General features: G+C 51.4%; 2 protein-coding genes across 3 annotated transcripts in view; both read left to right on the forward strand.

Annotated features, from left to right (window-relative positions):
- Positions 1-527: 527 nt before the first annotated feature.
- Positions 528-14,234, forward strand: SF3B2 (splicing factor 3b subunit 2). 2 transcript variants are annotated; one of them, XM_065881391.1, is made up of 22 exons: positions 528-692; positions 855-901; positions 1,177-1,254; positions 2,033-2,281; positions 2,494-2,544; positions 3,677-3,794; positions 4,509-4,609; positions 4,961-5,057; positions 5,223-5,314; positions 5,702-5,917; positions 6,070-6,207; positions 6,511-6,591; positions 6,798-7,025; positions 7,848-7,997; positions 8,636-8,725; positions 8,838-8,945; positions 9,920-10,027; positions 10,315-10,457; positions 10,549-10,650; positions 13,271-13,370; positions 13,476-13,661; positions 14,000-14,234. In XM_065881391.1, exons 1-22 carry the CDS (start codon positions 560-562, stop codon positions 14,069-14,071), a joined length of 2,688 nt encoding a protein of 895 aa, XP_065737463.1. In that variant the 5' UTR covers positions 528-559; the 3' UTR covers positions 14,072-14,234. The 2 variants fall into 2 exon arrangements, with proteins under 2 accessions (XP_065737463.1, XP_065737462.1); XM_065881390.1 differs by having other exon boundaries at positions 545-692; positions 852-901.
- A 1,563-nt stretch (positions 14,235-15,797) lies between these two features.
- PACS1 (phosphofurin acidic cluster sorting protein 1) overlaps positions 15,798-17,204 on the forward strand; it is a 136,407-nt gene continuing 135,000 nt past the window's right edge. The window contains exon 1 of the mRNA XM_065881368.1: positions 15,798-16,266. Coding sequence (XP_065737440.1) covers positions 15,920-16,266 — 347 coding nt within the window. The 5' untranslated portion in view covers positions 15,798-15,919. The remainder of the gene's footprint in view (positions 16,267-17,204) is intronic.

Raw genomic sequence — 17,204 nt, forward strand, 5'->3', positions numbered from 1 at the left:
GCTCAGCCGGGAGGGCCCACTTCGCTCCCGGCTCCGATCCCCTTTCAGCCCATTCATCCATGCCTGGGCCGGGGGTGGGCGGGCAGACAATCAGACACTGTTTTATCACAGGCATCGGCTGCAACCTCCCGCTTGGCGCCCACAGCGCGCGGCCGCCGGGGGAACGAGTCCCCCCGGAACATAAGCGTCCGGGCCTCTCACGCCCGTCCAGGGAGTCGAGCCGGAAGGCGGGAGGTCAGTGCTGCGGCCCGTGAGACGATGAAAGCACGCCCTCCGGGCAGGTCCATCTTTCCCCGCAGCCCCGCCCCGGCTCCGGCCCCCAGTGTTCCCGGTGCCGTGGCCGGCCCCTCCCGGCTTTTGACCCTCAGAGACAGTGACCTGCGCACTACAACTCCCAGAAGGCTTCGCGACCAGGCCGCTTAGCACCATTGGAGAACGGCAGGGGTGGGCCCTAATCGGAAAGGCCTAATAACCCTCGAGCGCTGCCGGAAGTTCCGGAAAGTGGGCTGGGAGGCTGGCCCGAGCTTCCGGGTTGGTCGCGCGCCTTCCTGCGGCTAAAATGGCGGCCGAGCATCCCGAACCCCCTAAAGGGGAGTTGCAGCTGCCGCCGCCGCCGCCCCCTGGGCACTATGGTGCCTGGGCTGCCCAGGAGCTTCAGGCCAAATTAGCAGAGATCGGAGCTCCGATCCAGGGTGAGGAGCACGGGAGGTCAAGAGCGGGAAAGTGCAGGCCTGCGGGGAAGCGGAGCTGTTTACCCCGGAGACTCGGGGGCGGGGGTGGAGGCTGGCCGCGGGGGCCTGACTTGGGCCTGCTCCGCCTGACCTACCCCATTGATCCTGTGCTTTGCCCAGCAGGGACTCGCGAGGAGCTGGTGGAGCGGCTGCAGACCTACACCCGCCAGGTAAGTGTTGGTGGCGGGACATCAGGGTAGGCCGAGCTTTTCGAGGAGGCATTAATGATCCCTCACAACTCGGTCTTCGTTCTTAACGTATCTCCGTACAGCAAGTGGAGTCTTGCTCTTTTTGCCTCTTCTTGCCTGCTCAGATATATCGGTCTTCCTGAGAGCCCAGTCCGAGCTCTGGCAGACAGGCTCTGGGTAAATTTTGTTGAACAGAGCGAATGTTGTTCAGTGGAAGAACTCCTTTTGGGCTGACTCAGAGTCCTTCTCTTTCTCAGACTGGCATCGTCCTGAATCGGCCCGTTCTGAGAGGTGAAGATGGGGACAAAGCTGCTCCCCCTCCTATGTCAGCTCAGGTAAGGAGATTGTATAAGATCCGTTTCTACTCACAGTAGCCCATCCTCTCACATGGAATGTACGGGAGGGATGCAACTAGCCGATTGGGCAGGGAGGTACTGTGATGACAGTATTGGGAACTCTTCAATTCTCCCTTGGTCCTGATCCTTGCCTCTTTCCTCGGTGTCAGCTCCTCCAAATACTACATGTCATTTAAGATTCAGCTTAAATATTCGGAAGCCTGATTTACTCCTCCCCCAGTGGAACGTAATCACCCTCTTCTCTGCCCTCCCAGCGCACAGTTGCCATATTATTCAGTGAGAAACTAGGGCTTACTCCCTGATTTGATTTCATACTCTCTATATTTAGTGAGTCCTTGGGGGCACAGTGGCTCCAGCTCCTCTCAACTTCCATGTCTTTTCTGATCCAGGATTTGACTCTCTTTCTTTAGAGCAGTGGCTCTGACTTGGGGTCCAGGGACTTCTATGTGTGGGATGAGAAGTTCTTAGATGGCCTTTTGAGGTGTCCCTGAATCTCCTGAAATTGTATGCAAAGTCTGTGTTTGTGATATTTTTCTGGAGAGTGAGTTGATAGCTTGCGTTAGTTGCTGCCCCAGAGTTAACATTGCTATAGAGTATTCTTGATATCCTTGATATTGCTGTAGAGTATTCTTTTCTTGAGTGCAAGAATTATGCGTCATTTGACTTCACATCCCAGCACCTGGCTTATAGCAGTTCCCCAGCAAATGTCTGCAGTTAGATAAATGCTGCCTAGTTAACGGTCTTATTTTCCCCACAGCTCTCTGGGATTCCCATGCCACCCCCCCCCATGGGACTCCCTCCTCTGCAACCTCCTCCGCCACCCCCACCACCCCCACCCGGCCTTGGCCTTGGCTTTCCTATGGCAGTTGGACCCCGCCCACCAAACCTGGGGCCCCCTCCTCCTCTCCGGGTGGGCGAGCCCGTGTCGCTGTCAGAGGAAGAGCGGCTAAAGCTGGCGCAGCAGCAGGCGGCGTTGCTGATGCAGCAGGAGGAGCGTGCCAAGCAGGTAGGGCAGGTGGCGGCCTGAGCCTGGATCTCATCAGGGTCCCGAAAGGGGAGTGGAGCCTCAGAGAGAGCCGGATCCTGGGGCCAAGGCTTCTGGGAAGGTCTGAACCAAAGACTTGGGCCCTAGGCTGGAAGAGGACGCCAGGAAGCAGAGTTGTGGCGGACTGGCCTGTGGGGTATTGGTGCTGGTATGAGCTTGTTTTCTTTTTTAAGCAGGGAGATCATTCACTGAAGGAACATGAACTTTTGGAGCAGCAGAAGCGGGTAATGCCTCCCTCATCCTAACCTTTGACCTCAGGGTCCAATTCGTTGTCTGTCACTTCTAGTGCTTAGTGTCTAAAACGAGGAGTACCATTCAAGTTCTCCATGGAGGGAATTCCCTGGGGGTCCAGTGGTTAGGACTCTGTGCTTCCACTGCTGGGGGCCTGGGTTCGATCCCTGGTGAGGGAACTAAGATCCTGCAAGCCGCATGGTATGGCCACAAAAAAAAAAAAAAAAAAAAAAAGTTTTCCGTGGAGGTTATCTCATCCTCATCTAAGTTCCAGTATCTCCTAAATAATTGTCTCTTTCATGTAGCCCAAGGGTTGGTAAACTGTGGAGTACAGCCTGTTTTTGTATGGCCTGTGATGTGAGAATGGTCTTTATATTTTTGAAGGATCGTTTAAAAAAACACAACAAAAAACAAACGGAGAATACACAACAGAGTCTGTACAGAAAGTCTGAAAAGGCTAAAATATTTACTGACTGGCCCATTACAGAAAAGGTTTCCTGACCCCTGCTAGTCTTACATGATATCATTTGAGGTACATTGGAGAGAACTCTGGGCTAATTTAGTTGTTTGTATCAGATTTTGTTTAAACGTGATGGCTCTGAGTTAGGGAATGATACATAAGACATTCAGCCACAGAGATGCATTATATCAGTTGTTACCCCATACGTTACTCAGGAGTATTAGAAAATAAACATTAACAGCAACAAATATGGAAATATTTACAGAGTACTGTCTTTGCCTAGATTGTGCTAGATCTTGAGGGGTAGATACAAGAAAAGAATTCAGTGTTCCTTAGAAATAACTTAATCTCTTGGGGAAGAAAAGTCTTGTTAAAAAACAGAAGGTAGTGTTTATTAAGTATTAAATTCTCTGTTAGGAACCAGAAGTTTCTCAGGGTTTTTATTGGTGTAATTTCCAGGGGTTTTCTTTTGTGGTGAGAGGGCTCCTTCACTTGGATCAATAGCCTGAAAGTGTGGGTGTGGCGAAGATGTCAGGACACGGGTGGTACCTGATTCATCAGTTCTCCTTGGGCCAGTTTCCTGGCTGAAAGACTGCATTTGCCAGGTGCTGCCTGCCCAGTGGATTTCCAAAGCAGTGTCTCCAACTCCTACTTCCCTCTCATAGGCAGCTGTGTTACTGGAGCAGGAACGGCAGCAGGAGATTGCCAAGATGGGCACGCCAGTCCCTCGGCCCCCGCAAGACATGGGCCAAATTGGTGTTCGCACTCCTCTGGGTCCTCGAGGTAAGACCGTGGAAATGGAAGGGAAGGGCAAGGAAGATGATGACAATTTTTAACTTAAGTATATATCACATAAAAAGGTGCACATATTGTAAGCGTACAGTTCAGTGAATTTTCACAAACTGAATACATCCATACAACTAGCACTTAGACCAAGAACCAAAGCTACCAGCACTCTAGAAGCCCTGCACCCTTCTAGCCACCCCCTCTCCCAAGGGTAACCATTACCCTGACTTTGAAGCAAGGAAGGTAATTTTTATGTTTTGATTTTTTTTTCAAATCATTCTTTTTAAAAAAATTTATTTATTTTATTTATTTTATTTTTGGCTGCATTGGGCCTTCATTGCTGTGCACGGGCTTTCTCTAGTTGCGGCGAGTGGGGGCTACTCTTCTTTGCGGTGCGCAGGCTTCTCATTACGTTGGCTTCTCTTTGTTGTGGAGCATGGGCTCTAGGCATGTGGGCTTCAGTAGTTGTGGCACGTGGGCTTAGTAGTTGTGGTTTGCGGGCTCTAGGGCACAGGCTCAGTAGTTGTGGCACACAGGCTTACTTGCTCTGCGGCACGTGGGATCTTCCTGGACCAGGACTCGAACCCATGTCCCCTGCATTGGCAGGCGGATTCCCAACCACTGAGCCGCCAGGGAAGCCCCAAGGAAGGTAATTTTTAAAATGTGTGATTTGTCTTTTCTGACTTGAGATTTTGTTTTTTCTCCTCTCAGTGGCTGCTCCAGTGGGTCCCACTCCCACTGTCCTGCCTATGGGGGCCCCTGTTCCTCGGCCTCGTGGTCCCCCACCACCTCCTGGAGATGAGAACAGAGAGGTGAGATTGCTGATTTCCTCCTAGGGACAGGAGAGTGTGTTTTAGAAGGGGATTGTTTCTAGATTTTTTGAGAAGGATTCCAGAGAAGATGGGAGAACTTCTGGGGGTGGGGTTGGGTGGGGGGAGCCATATTTACTTAAAACATACTTAGGTAGGGCAGGAAGTAGGGTCTGGGAGACGTTTCTGGGGTAGGGCTCTGGGCTTCACTTTGAGGGATGGTTGAATTCAGTTGGTGTTGTCCCCTATCTGCTGTTCCCAACACCTGGCCAGCAGGCTTTCGAGTACAAGAGGTAGGAGTCGGAGGAAAAAGGGCACTGTGATCATCCCCTCTGCCTGGGTTGTCTCTGGCAGATGGATGACCCCTCTGTGGGCCCCAAGATCCCCCAGGCTTTGGAAAAGATCCTTCAGCTAAAGGAGAGCCGCCAGGAAGAGATGAACTCTCAGCAGGGTGAGTGTGTCGCCGTGTCCCAAGGGCTGCAGGGACAGAGCCTGCAGAGCTGAAGCCAAGTTTGCTTCCCTCTTCCCTCCCCCGAGGAGGATTTGAGAGAGAAACTGGCTCTTGGTAAAGAGGGGTTACCGTGAAGAGACTGATGGCCTCCTTCCTCCCTTACAGACGAAGAGGAAATGGAGACAGATACTCGCTCGTCCCTGGGCCACTCGGCGTCAGAGACTGAGGAGGACACAGTGTCCATATCTAAAAAAGAGGTATGGATGGAGCTGGATCTGGAAGGGATGTCAGAGAGAGGGTTTGGGCCCTAAAATAACCCCTATTCTAAGTGTTCAATAAGCAGTAGCTGCTGTCTCTTGCCAGTTCTTTGTCCAAAGCATCTTACAGGTATTTTTTATTCAATTGGCTAAATCCTGTGAGTTCTGAGTGTGATGCCTGCCTCCATTTTAGAGCTGAAATAACTGAGGTTCTGAGAGATGCAGTAATGTACTGAGAGGCACACAGCTTGAGAGGGGCAGAACTTTGTGGTCTGACTTCAAGGCCTCTTTTCTCAGTCACTTGGGGAAATTGGGTGAGATTGGCGGTTGGGAGGCAAGCATGGTGCTTGGATTCCCTGACCCACTTGGTTTTCCATGTTTTGGCAGAAAAACCGGAAGCGTCGGAACCGAAAGAAGAAGAAAAAGCCCCAGCGGGTGCGGGGGGCATCATCTGAGAGCTCTGGGGACCGAGACAAAGAGTCAGGCCGCTCCCGTGGCTCTGACTCCCCAGCGGCTGATGTGGAAATTGAGTACGTGACTGAAGAGCCTGAAATTTATGAGCCCAACTTCATCTTCTTCAAGAGGATTTTTGAGGCTTTCAAGGTACAAGGAGGAGCGCCCTCGGAAGGGGCAGAGCTAGCAGAGTAGGGGCAGGGATGGGGCAGGACGAGGTGAGGAGGGCACCTCTTCAGTGCCAGGTTCAGGAACCGGGGAGGGGCCCAGGGCTGGGGTTTCCATGCTGTCTGCCTCCTCAGCTCACTGATGACGTGAAGAAGGAGAAGGAGAAGGAGCCAGAGAAACTTGACAAACTGGAGAACTCTGCGGCCCCCAAGAAGAAGGGCTTTGAGGAGGAGCACAAGGACAGCGATGATGATAGCAGTGATGACGAGCAGGTGAGGCCCACGCTCTCCTGTCTGGGGACGAGTAGCTGAGATGCATCCAGCGAGGGACCATGGGGAACTCTTGCAGGGGAGAAGTCCTTTGGTGGCTTTAGTTTCAGGGTAAGCTGGGCGGTCTGATTCACACCTAAGAATCCTGCTCACAAGAGATGATTGTTCTGGGACTTCCCTGGTGGTCCAGTGGTTAGGACTCCACACTTCCACTGCAGGGGGCACGGGTTCAATCCCAGGTTGGGGAAGTAAGATCCCGCAAGCCGTGCAGTGAGGCCAAGAAAAAGAAAAAATGTCCTGTTCTAGGAAAAGAAGCCAGAAGCCCCCAAGCTGTCCAAGAAGAAGCTGCGCCGAATGAATCGCTTCACTGTGGCTGAACTCAAGCAGGTGAGAGCTGAGACGCTCCATCAGGGCCTGGAGCCCAGCTGGGAGAGCACACGAGGAGCTCCCGGAACCTCTCAGGGGGTTTGCTCTCGGGGTGGGGAGGAGGGCTTTGAAGGAGGCCCGGGACGGGCCCTTTGAGGCAAGCAAGCAAGCAAGCTTTAGATCTGAGAAGTTCAGGCTTTCCAGAGGGATGCTGCTGTGTTTTCCAGCTTGTGGCTCGGCCCGACGTTGTGGAGATGCATGACGTGACTGCGCAGGACCCCAAGCTCTTGGTTCACCTCAAGGCCACTCGGAATTCTGTGCCCGTGCCTCGCCACTGGTGTTTTAAGCGCAAGTACCTGCAGGGCAAACGAGGCATTGAGAAGCCCCCCTTCGAGCTACCCGACTTCATCAAACGCACAGGCATCCAGGAGATGCGGGAGGCCCTACAGGAGAAGGTGAGGGCCTGGCTGGGGTTCAGATCTGCCCTGGGGGATCCACGTCCTTAGCAGCAACCGGCTTCAAAATTGCAGCTGGCTCCCAAAACCCACCTACACATTAACTGTCTGATTATTTATTCTTCAGTTTAGAAGTCAGCACTGCATGTCACACATGGCAGGGAGGGCAGGAGGGGAAGGACATCTCACGAAAGGCAGACCTCACCTGTATGCTCAGAGCTCACTGTCTTGCCCCCGCTAAGACTTCCGGTTCTGTGCGGTTCGGTTTGCCCCTTTGTCTCCTTGTCCCCCTGCCTGCACTTTGCCAACTCTCTCATTTGTACACGGTGACTCCTCCCTCTGCAGGTTGCTGTGTCTGTAGTTCTCTGCCCCCTGTGTGAACCTGATGCACTTGTGGCTAGAAATGTATGGTGGTTGTGTAACTTCTTGAATTTAAAATTTTTAATTAAATACTCTCATTAGGTAATAGTTGCGTGTAGTGCAGAAATTAAGGAGGTACCAAAGCACATGGTGAAAACTGCCTCCCAGTTAGATTCTAGTCACCTAGCTCTCTGCAGAGGCAACTGATGAGCTCAGTCTCTTGATCAGATGGCTTAAAAAATACTTGACCTAGATAGCTGAGGCTGATTTCATATGTTACATCAATTTTGTTCAGCGTGGATCATGTAATTTTGAGGGGCTTGAGCAGGAAGGATTTTGGTGACTTTCGGAATGAGCCAGATGAGGTTTCCCTCTGTCTCTTTTGGGAGTGGGGATTTAGACCTACCAAGAGTTGAACTTGGTGAATACCTTTTATGGTGTGTCTTCTGCCATGCCCCACAGGAAGAACAGAAAACCATGAAGTCAAAAATGCGCGAGAAGGTTCGGCCCAAGATGGGGAAGATCGACATTGACTACCAGAAACTGCATGACGCCTTCTTCAAGTGGCAGACCAAGCCAAAGCTGACCATCCATGGGGACCTGTACTACGAGGTCTGGGAGGGGGCGGGGAGGCAAGGCTGGGCCTTTGGTCATGGCTGTGTAACTCTTGGTCAAAAGGGGTTTGGAAGCTGGAAGCGGGTACGGGGCCCCTCCCTTCAGCCTTAGAGTTTGGAATGAGGTAGTTTTCTGAAAGAGAGATGCAGACTATGTCTTTGAGGTGATCATTGTTTGTGGGTGGTTCAGGAACAGAGGGGCCAAGGGCAGATGCTTTTAGGAAACGTTTAGTATTGAGGGTAGGAGAAAAGTATTTTTTTTCTGATGCTTGACATAATTAATCACCATGATACCGTGCAGTTTTTGAAGTGGAAGGACCTTGGAGATCATCTTCTCGAACGTCCTCATTTAGCAGATGAGAAAGCCTGTCCTTAGATTTGGCCACGTTCTCATAGTGGGTTAGTGACTGCACTGGGAGGCTTGCCTTTCTCCCTACTTCCTGGCCTTTATTCCTTTCCCTACTCTAGCCAGGGAAAGAAGTGATGAGAATCAGAGTGGGAACTGGGTAGCCCTCAGTGGGACTTTGTGTCTGATGTGGATTGGGACATCTCGTCTTTGTTCTCATGTCCTCTTGCAATTGACCTCCCAGCGTGTGTCTGGTGTCCACAATACAGCATGCTTGGCTTTTTCCTCAGGGGAAGGAGTTTGAGACACGACTGAAGGAGAAGAAGCCAGGAGATCTGTCTGATGAGCTGAGGATTTCCTTGGGGATGCCAGTAGGACCAGTGAGTGCCAGTTATCTGACTGGGAAAGCAGAGAAGGGGTTGGGAATTGGGGCAGGAGAGAGACAAGGGGATAGGGTTGGGCAGATGGTATCCTGTCCTCTTTTTCCTGCAGAATGCCCACAAGGTCCCTCCCCCCTGGCTGATTGCCATGCAGCGATATGGACCACCCCCGTCGTACCCCAACCTGAAAATCCCTGGGCTGAACTCTCCTATCCCCGAAGTGAGTACTGTCCTTTCTTTCATTCTTAGCTGTCTCTACATTTTTTTTTTTTTTTTTTTTTTTGCGGTACGCGGGCCTCTCACTGTTGTGGCCTCTCCCGTTGCGGAGCACAGGCTCTGGACGCGCAGGCTCAGCGGCCATGGCTCACGGGCCCAGCCACTCCACGGCATGTGGGATCTTCCCAGACCGGGGCACGAACCCGTGTCCCCTGCATCGGCAGGCGGACTCTCAACCACTGCGCCACCAGGGAAGCCCTGGCTCTACTTTTTAACTAGAGGATGATTTTCTTTTCCCTTTTCTCATTCTACCATGTGTCCTTTTTTTTTTTTTTTAAAGGAGTAATGGTTTTTGTTTTAAAAAAGAATCTGAGATGCTTGTCATAAAGTGGTCAATCAGAATTGACAAGTATAAAGATGAAGACACATCACCCACATTTCACCACTCAGAAATAACCAAATTTAATATCTGGTGAATGTGTTTCCAGATAATCTCTCTGATATTATCAGAGAGATAGACAGATATAATTTTATCTCAGGAATGGCACTGAACTTTATTTTTTAAGGAAAGATTTATTAAAGTGAAAAAGAAGTAATTGTTAAACTTCAGATAAAAATTTCTGTCCCTTAAGAGTAATAGATTCTAAAAGCTTACCAAAGTTAGGAAAAATCAGTAAGACGTTGGAGTCATGTTTTTTAAAGTGTCTGTTTCAGTTTCAGATAGCATGGACTCTGCCACAAAGGCTGAAATTATTAGCATGCTTTCTGCTCCCATCTCCCCATCCTATTACCTCCAGATTTTTATTGTTTACTACTTTTGCTTTGTAACGCTTTATAAGATTTAATTCTTCTCTGAAATCATAATCTCCAGAGTTCCCAGGTGTTAGTTCTGTACTTTGGAGCATGACTTTTCTTTAGGGCTTCAGTGTTTCTTTTGGAGCATAGGAGTGGAACTGACTTGCTTTTCCTGTCTTGCAGAGCTGTTCCTTTGGGTACCATGCTGGTGGCTGGGGCAAACCCCCAGTAGATGAGACTGGGAAACCCCTCTATGGGGATGTGTTTGGAACCAATGCTGCTGAATTTCAGGTATGGGCCATGGCTGGCAAGCTTGGTCTTAGTTAAGGTTATGAAGTTCAGAGATAGTTGGTTTATAGCTTCATTAGCAGAGAGCTGTGTGTTCTGAAGTTTCAAAGTCTGAAAAAGGGACATATGTTTTCCTGAGATGTAATGCAAGCTCCCCACTAGCATATGAGCTCTTTGTCGGTAGTGATTATTGTCTGTTTGTTTACTCTCATATCCCTCTGTTTACAACCGCTTGACACATAATAGGTATATAGTAAACATTTGTTGAATGAATGAGTGATGTCTTTCAGACCAAGACTGAGGAAGAAGAGATTGATCGGACCCCTTGGGGGGAGCTGGAGCCATCTGATGAAGAGTCTTCAGAAGAAGAGGAAGAGGAAGAAAGTGATGAAGATAAGCCAGATGAGACGGGCTTCATTACCCCTGCAGACAGGTGGGGGAAGCAGAGAGTCTGCCTCTCTGAAGTGGTATGTCTGTCTTTGGGGGCCTTGTCTTTACTCCAGAGCTTGTTCCTCTCTTCACAGTGGCCTCATCACTCCTGGAGGGTTCTCATCAGTGCCAGCTGGAATGGAGACCCCTGAACTCATTGAACTGAGGAAGAAGAAGATTGAGGAGGCGATGGATGGGTGAGGGAACCAGGGAGGGCTGAGAGGGGAGGATTTTCAGCCTCTAGGTGGGCTGGCTGACTTTTTCTCCCGCCCCCCCCCCCCTTTTTCTTTTTAAACAATTATTGAACACTAGCTCTGTGCCAGGCACTGCTCTAGGCACTGGGACATCTGCAGTGAAAAAGTCAGGCGAGGTAAACAAGTGATCAGAGAACAAGATAATTTCAGATGTGGATAAGACGAGTAGCAAAGGAAACTGAGTAATAGGATGTAGAGGGATTTGGGTGGTGGGGAGGCCTTTGGGAAGGCTTATGGAGGAAGGGGTATTTGGGCTGAGAGCTGGGGCAGAAAGAACTGTAAGAGTAAAAGAACACTGGAAATGATAATAGACAATTCTTATTATTTAAATCTCTCTAAAAGATAATTGACCATTTAAACAAAAATAATAACCATGTAGTAGCCTTCCTTTTTGAAAGATACAGGATTCTAGGTTGACAGTGATTTTTTTTCTTTCATTACTTTAAAGATGTTGATTCAGTGTCTTCTTTCTTGCATCATTTCTGACAGGAAATCTGTCATCATCCTTCCTTTGTTCCTCTGCATTTGTGCCGTTTTTCTCTGGCTGCTTTTAAGATTCTCTTTATCACTGTTTTGAACAGATTATGACGTGCAGTGTAGTACAGCGTAGTAGGGTAGTTTTCTTCGTATTTCTTTCTTTCGTTAAAATGGTTTGGTGGGGGGGTTTTTCCCTTCTTTTTCTGGCCATGCTGCATGGCTTGCAGGATCTTAGTTCCCCAGCCTGGTGAAAGCCAGGAGTGAAGGCAGTGAAAGTGGCGAGTCCTAACCACTGGACTGCCAGGGAAGTCCCATCTTTTGTTTCTTTACTTGGGGTTTGTTAAGCATCTGGAATCTGTGCCTTTATAGTTTTTATTAATTTTGGAAAAATTCTGGCCATTATTTCTCCAAATATTTTTTCCTGTTCGCTTCTCTTTCTCCTCTCCTTTGGGAACTCGAATTATACATCTATTAGATTTCTTGAAGTTGACCTACAGCTCACCAATGCTCTGTTCATTTAAAAAATTTCTCATTTCTCTTTTTATTTCATTTTAGAAGTTTTCTATTCCTATGTCTTCAAGTTTGCTAATATTTTTTTCCACTATTTCTAATCTGACATTAATCCCATCCAGTGTAGTTTTCATCTCTAGAAGTGCGATTTGGGTCTTTTTATATCTCCTGTGTCTCTTATTTGACTTTTGAACATACGGAATCCAATTATAATAACATTTTAATGTACTTGCCTGCTAATGCTAACATCTGTGCCAGTTCTGGGTTGATTTAAGTGGATTGATTGTTTTCCTCATTGAAGATTGTATTTTCATGCTTCTTTGCATGTCTGGTAATTTTTGATTGGATGCCAGACTTTGTGAAATGTACCTTGTCAGGTCCAGAATACTTTCATAGTCCTATAAATCTTCTTTAGTTTTGTTCAAGGTTACAGTTAAGGTACTTGGAAACAGTTTCTTTCAGGTCTTGCTTTTCAGGTTCATTAGGCAGGACTGAAGCAGTGCTCAGTCCTCTTCACTATTGAGGCACAAGACCCTATACTCTATCCAATATCCTGTTAATCAGGAGGTTTTTCAGTCTGGCTAGTGGGACTAGGCACTATTCCCAGTCCCGTGTGAAGAGCAGGCATGTATGATACCACTAATGCTTCCGGGTGGTTCTTTCCCTGGCCTTGGTAGTCTCCTCCCACACAGTACTCACCTGAGAACTTGAGGGGATTCTCTGTAGGTCTCTTGAGTTCTCAAGTCTCTGTGCTGCTTTCTCTTCTCCAGTTCTCTGTCCTGTGATCTCTAGTCACCGTAGTCTCTCTGCATTTTCAGCTTCATCCTTTCAACTCCTAGAGTCCTCTGGGCTCTACAGGAGTTCCCCTCTTTATTCTGTAGCCTGGAAACTCTCAGTGCAGTAGGATGGACAATTGAAGGAATCACTTCATTTGTTTCCTGTCTCTCAGGAGTCACTGTCCTTCGTTGCTTCGTGTCCAGTGACTTGAAAACCACTGTTCCATATATTTTGCCCATTTTTTGATAGTTTCAGGTGGGAGGGTAAATCTGGTCCCTGTTACTCCTTATCCAGAAGCAGAAGTCTCAAGTTTTGAGGAAGAAAAAGAAAGAAGGGTATTGGGGCTAGACTGTAGTGAGCAGGGATTAAGTACGGGACCAGATGATGAACCCTATAGGTCATGGTAAAGAGTTTGGGTTTATTCAAACAATGATCAGAAGCCTCAAAGGGTTTTGAGCAAAGGAGTGACAGGATGTGAATTCGGTTTTTCCTTCTGGCTGCTTTGTGAGAATAGATTTTCACCTCTTCCAGGGGGAGAGGTGGGGATGAAGTCATGGTCTGGGTTGGTATTGGTAGATTTGCTGTTGTATTTCGAGTAGCATTCTTTAAACAGGTGGCACTTCTTCCTCCCATGGGTCTCCATGACTTGCAGAGGCAGCCTGGGCAGAATTTTTCCCCTGGGTATCTTGGAACCTCGCTGGGGAGCTCTGTGGGGATGCTGCCCTTACTCCTTTTGCTGTCCCTCCTGGAGACCCTTTTATCCTTTCCTTTTTGGGCTTGACCCCCTCGTCCTTTGCAGAAGTGAGACGCCTCAGCTGTTCACCGTGTTGCCAGAGAAGAGAACGGCCACTGTTGGGGGCGCCATGATGGGATCAACCCACATCTATGACATGTCCACGGTGAGCACTTGGAGCATACCGCTTTTGGGGGCTGGGAAGGGGGTCAGGAGCTAGGGCTTCTGAGCTTCCTCTTTGGAGATGACATGGCTCTGATTCCTCTTCCAGGTTATGAGCCGGAAGGGCCCGGCCCCCGAGCTACAAGGTGTAGAAGTGGCCCTGGCACCCGAAGAGCTGGAGCTGGATCCCATGGCCATGACCCAGAAGTATGAGGAGCACGTGCGGGAGCAGCAGGCACAAGTGGAGAAAGAAGACTTCAGTGACATGGTGGCTGAGCACGCGGCCAAGCAGAAGGTGGGCGCGCACACAGGAGCCTGGCTTCGTGAGCCCCAGGGACCAGGGCTGCCTTTCTCAGTGGGCTGGTGTCCTCTAGTGGTGAGAGGGAGGGAGGACGCAGTGTCTGCTGCCCTGAGCTTCCTTGGGGTTGGGAACCTAGGAATCCTCCAGTGGGCTGCCCTCTTTAAGGATGATGAAACAGGCACAGGGAGGGGAGGGAACTCATCCAAGTCTGAGACTTCCAGTTTGAGTACTTTTTCCACAGACGTATGTGGCTCTGTCAGGCTGCCCACTCTTTGTTTTGGGGATCAGCCAGTTGTTTCACCTGTTGTAACCTGTTTCGTTCTCTCCTACAGCAAAAGAAACGGAAAGCTCAGCCCCAGGACAGCCGTGGGGGCAGCAAGAAATACAAGGAGTTCAAATTTTAGGTCCCCTCACACACCTGGCCCTCCTTTCGGCCCTTTGCCTGGACACCTGGGCTTCTTCACATGTGGGTTCCCAAGAGCCAGCTCTCCTGCTCTTCCCAGGGGCTTGTTATTTCATTTTCTTATTTGAGACCTGTTTTGTAAATAAAGCTGTTTCCCAAGGAAAGAGATGAATATGTAACACTGCTCATCCTCCTTCATCTTGTTTTAGTCCCTCCTGCAAAAGAACGGAAACAGCCATTTTCTACAACCTGAAGTTGCTCCAGTGGCTGGGGGCAGGCACTTGGATCAGACGTTGCAGTTGAGACTGGTGATGAAGCTATTTACACACTGAGATTATGTGTTTTACCACTGCCTGCTTTTGTAGGAAGGCTCTGGGGGAAGGACCTCCAGGTCTCGTTTGACCTTACTGGTGTGTCCTTGGGGACTAAAAATAGCCAGCTTAGCGCCCTGGCTGGGCTGAGGAAGTACAGTGGGCTTGGGAAGTAGGCCAGGTCAGGCCTTCCTAATAGACCTTGCGGCCAAGAGTCCAAGTCCTTACGTGGGAGAGAGCACAGCTCAAAGTCTGTATAGGTTGTCCTGAGTCCATGTGAACCCCTGGGTGGTTTCATCAACAAGTCTCCAGGTTTTGGTGGGCGGGGGCTGCTCTCCCAGGTTCTAGTCCCCCTGTCCTGGGAGGTCTTTCTGACAGGCTAGACTACGTTGGACCAATGGTTCCAACAGGCATTTGCCAAGCACTGGGGAGGGAAGTCGCATACTGCTGCTGTACCACTCACTGATGCTGGTCCAAGTCCACCATCTGGGGTGCCGGCATGCAGGAGGCTTCGAGATGGTTTCTGGAGCCGGGAGTGTGGGTGACTCCAGGGAGGATGAGGCAGTTGAGTAAGGCCTTGGGAGGAATAGGATTTTAGAAATTTAGTAAGTGACGAAGCAGAAAAACATCCCAAGTAGAAGAAATTGAGGGTAGAGATGGCTTGGGACTGTGATGGTTCTTTGTGGGAGGGGGACATTAGGGGCAGAAAATAGGTGGTTGGCTTCAGATGGGTCAGGGCTTAACTTCAGATTCACCCGTGCCAAAGGCCTTCTGAACTCTAGGTCCTTGAGCCCTTGCCCACACTGGGGAAAAGCGGGGCGGAAACTGCCCGGCCCACAGGCGCCCAGCCGGCCGCTGGGTCTCCATCGCTCCCTTCGCTGGTCGTGACGGCGAAGAAGCCCCGGAGCCGCAGGGTGGGGGCCAGGGCGGCGGTCGGAAAGCGGGCTTGGGTGGGCAGCGGGTTGGGCCTCTGGTCCACAGACCCAAGAGGGCCGAGGCGCGCTCCCGCGGTAGCCCCCTCCGGTCCGGGGCCGCGCCCCGGAAAAGCGAGGTTTCCGCTGGCTCGGCTGCCGCCGCCCCCGTGGAAAGGACGACGCGAGAGAAGAGGGGGGTCAGCTGGCTGCCGCCGGGCCGCGAATTTAAGGAGAGGATCCGGCCGAGACGCGAACCGCCGACCCCTCTCCTGAAGAGCGAGAGGCGCGCACGCCCACAGGCCCGCCCGGGGCGCGGGCGCGAGCGCGGCCCCGGCCCCGCCCCTCGGTGCTGGGTGGGGCGGGCGCCGGCCGGGCCTCCCCGCCCCCTCCCCGGACACGCCCACCCAGTGCTTTGGCGGCGCGAGCCGCAACTGGCAGCGGCGGGCGAGCGCGAGGACCGCGCGCCGCGAGGCCCCGCGCGTGCGTGCAGTCTCTCGCTCGCGCGCTCTGGCGGGCGGTCTAAGCAGACGAGTCGAGCCCCCGCAGCCGCCGGAGAAGCCTCGGCGTCCGCTCGGCGTCGCCTGATTCCCGTAACCCCTGTGCCTCCCTATACCCGGCCGGGCCATGGCGGAACGTGGAGGGGCGGGCGGTGGTCCCGGAGGCGCCGGGGGCGGCAGTGGCCAGCGGGGCTCTGGGGTCGCCCAGTCTCCGCCGCAGCAGCCACCGCCGCAGCAGCTGCCGCAGCAGCCGACGCCCCCCAAGCTGGCCCAGGCCACCTCGTCGTCCTCGTCCACCTCGGCGGCGGCCGCCTCCTCCTCGTCCTCGTCCACCTCCACCTCCATGGCCGTCGCGGTGGCCTCGGGCTCTGCGACTCCCGGCGGCCCGGGGCCAGGCCGCACCCCCGCCCCCGTGCAGATGAACCTGTACGCCACCTGGGAGGTGGACCGGAGCTCGTCCAGCTGCGTGCCCAGGTGAGCGGCGGGTGGGGGGGACCGGGCCCTCGGGGGTCGCCCAGCCGGGTCTGTGGCAGGCCCCCGCCTTCCCATTCCTCCCCGTCCCATCGCCCAAGGGGGCACCCCGACCCTAGATTCCCTCTGGCTGCTTTGCCGCCCGGCCTGGCTCCTGCCCGGCCTTCCGGGACTCCTCCCGAATGGACCCCGCCCTCTCCTGGCATCCCCACCTTCTGTCTGGGGCCGGGGCCACCCTCTTCCCCTCTCTGAGCTGGGCCTTCTGGACTCTCAGCCCTGGGCCTTCTCTTGTTGATCTGACCGAATCCGGCCTTCCTGTCAGTTTCCCTGTGAAAGTCACAGACTCTTTTCCCGGCCTTGCCAGCTCCCGTGGGCTGTACATATGTTACATAGATGTGGTATGGATCTGTTTAGATATTATTTCCCAATATACTTGGCACGTGTCAAACTCGGTTGTCACCTTCTGCCAGGTAAAGCCGGTATAGTAACCCTTGGCGCTTCTGGTTTGTCTTCAACACACATGTTCATTTGTACTCCAAAGACACACATTGTGTCCTGGCCTCTACGTCTTGTAAAAGTCCTATTAAATGTGTCTTCAAGTATATTTTTCATCCTCTCCTCCCTCCTCACCCCCCAGTAACTGGTCACAACTTCTAGCCCTGCAGGGCTACATAAAATTACCGCCTGTTCCTAAATTCAATTCTTTCCTCTGTCTGTTGGAACCATCTGGGGACTTTCCTTCCATTGGTAAAATATACCTGAGTTTGGGATATTTTCTGTTTCTGTATTGGCAAGGCAGTCTTTCTCAAACTCTTTGGGGACAGTGTGCAACATCCTACAGTTTACCCCTTGAATAGACACTGTGAAGCTGGTTTCACCCAGGAAGCCCAGAGAAGTGCCTGGAGGTGGTCTTTTTTGTCACCTGTAAACTGAGTTGTTCT

The sequence above is a fragment of the Phocoena phocoena genome, chromosome 8 (genome assembly GCF_963924675.1).
Source record: "Phocoena phocoena chromosome 8, mPhoPho1.1, whole genome shotgun sequence".
NCBI lineage: Eukaryota > Metazoa > Chordata > Mammalia > Artiodactyla > Phocoenidae > Phocoena > Phocoena phocoena.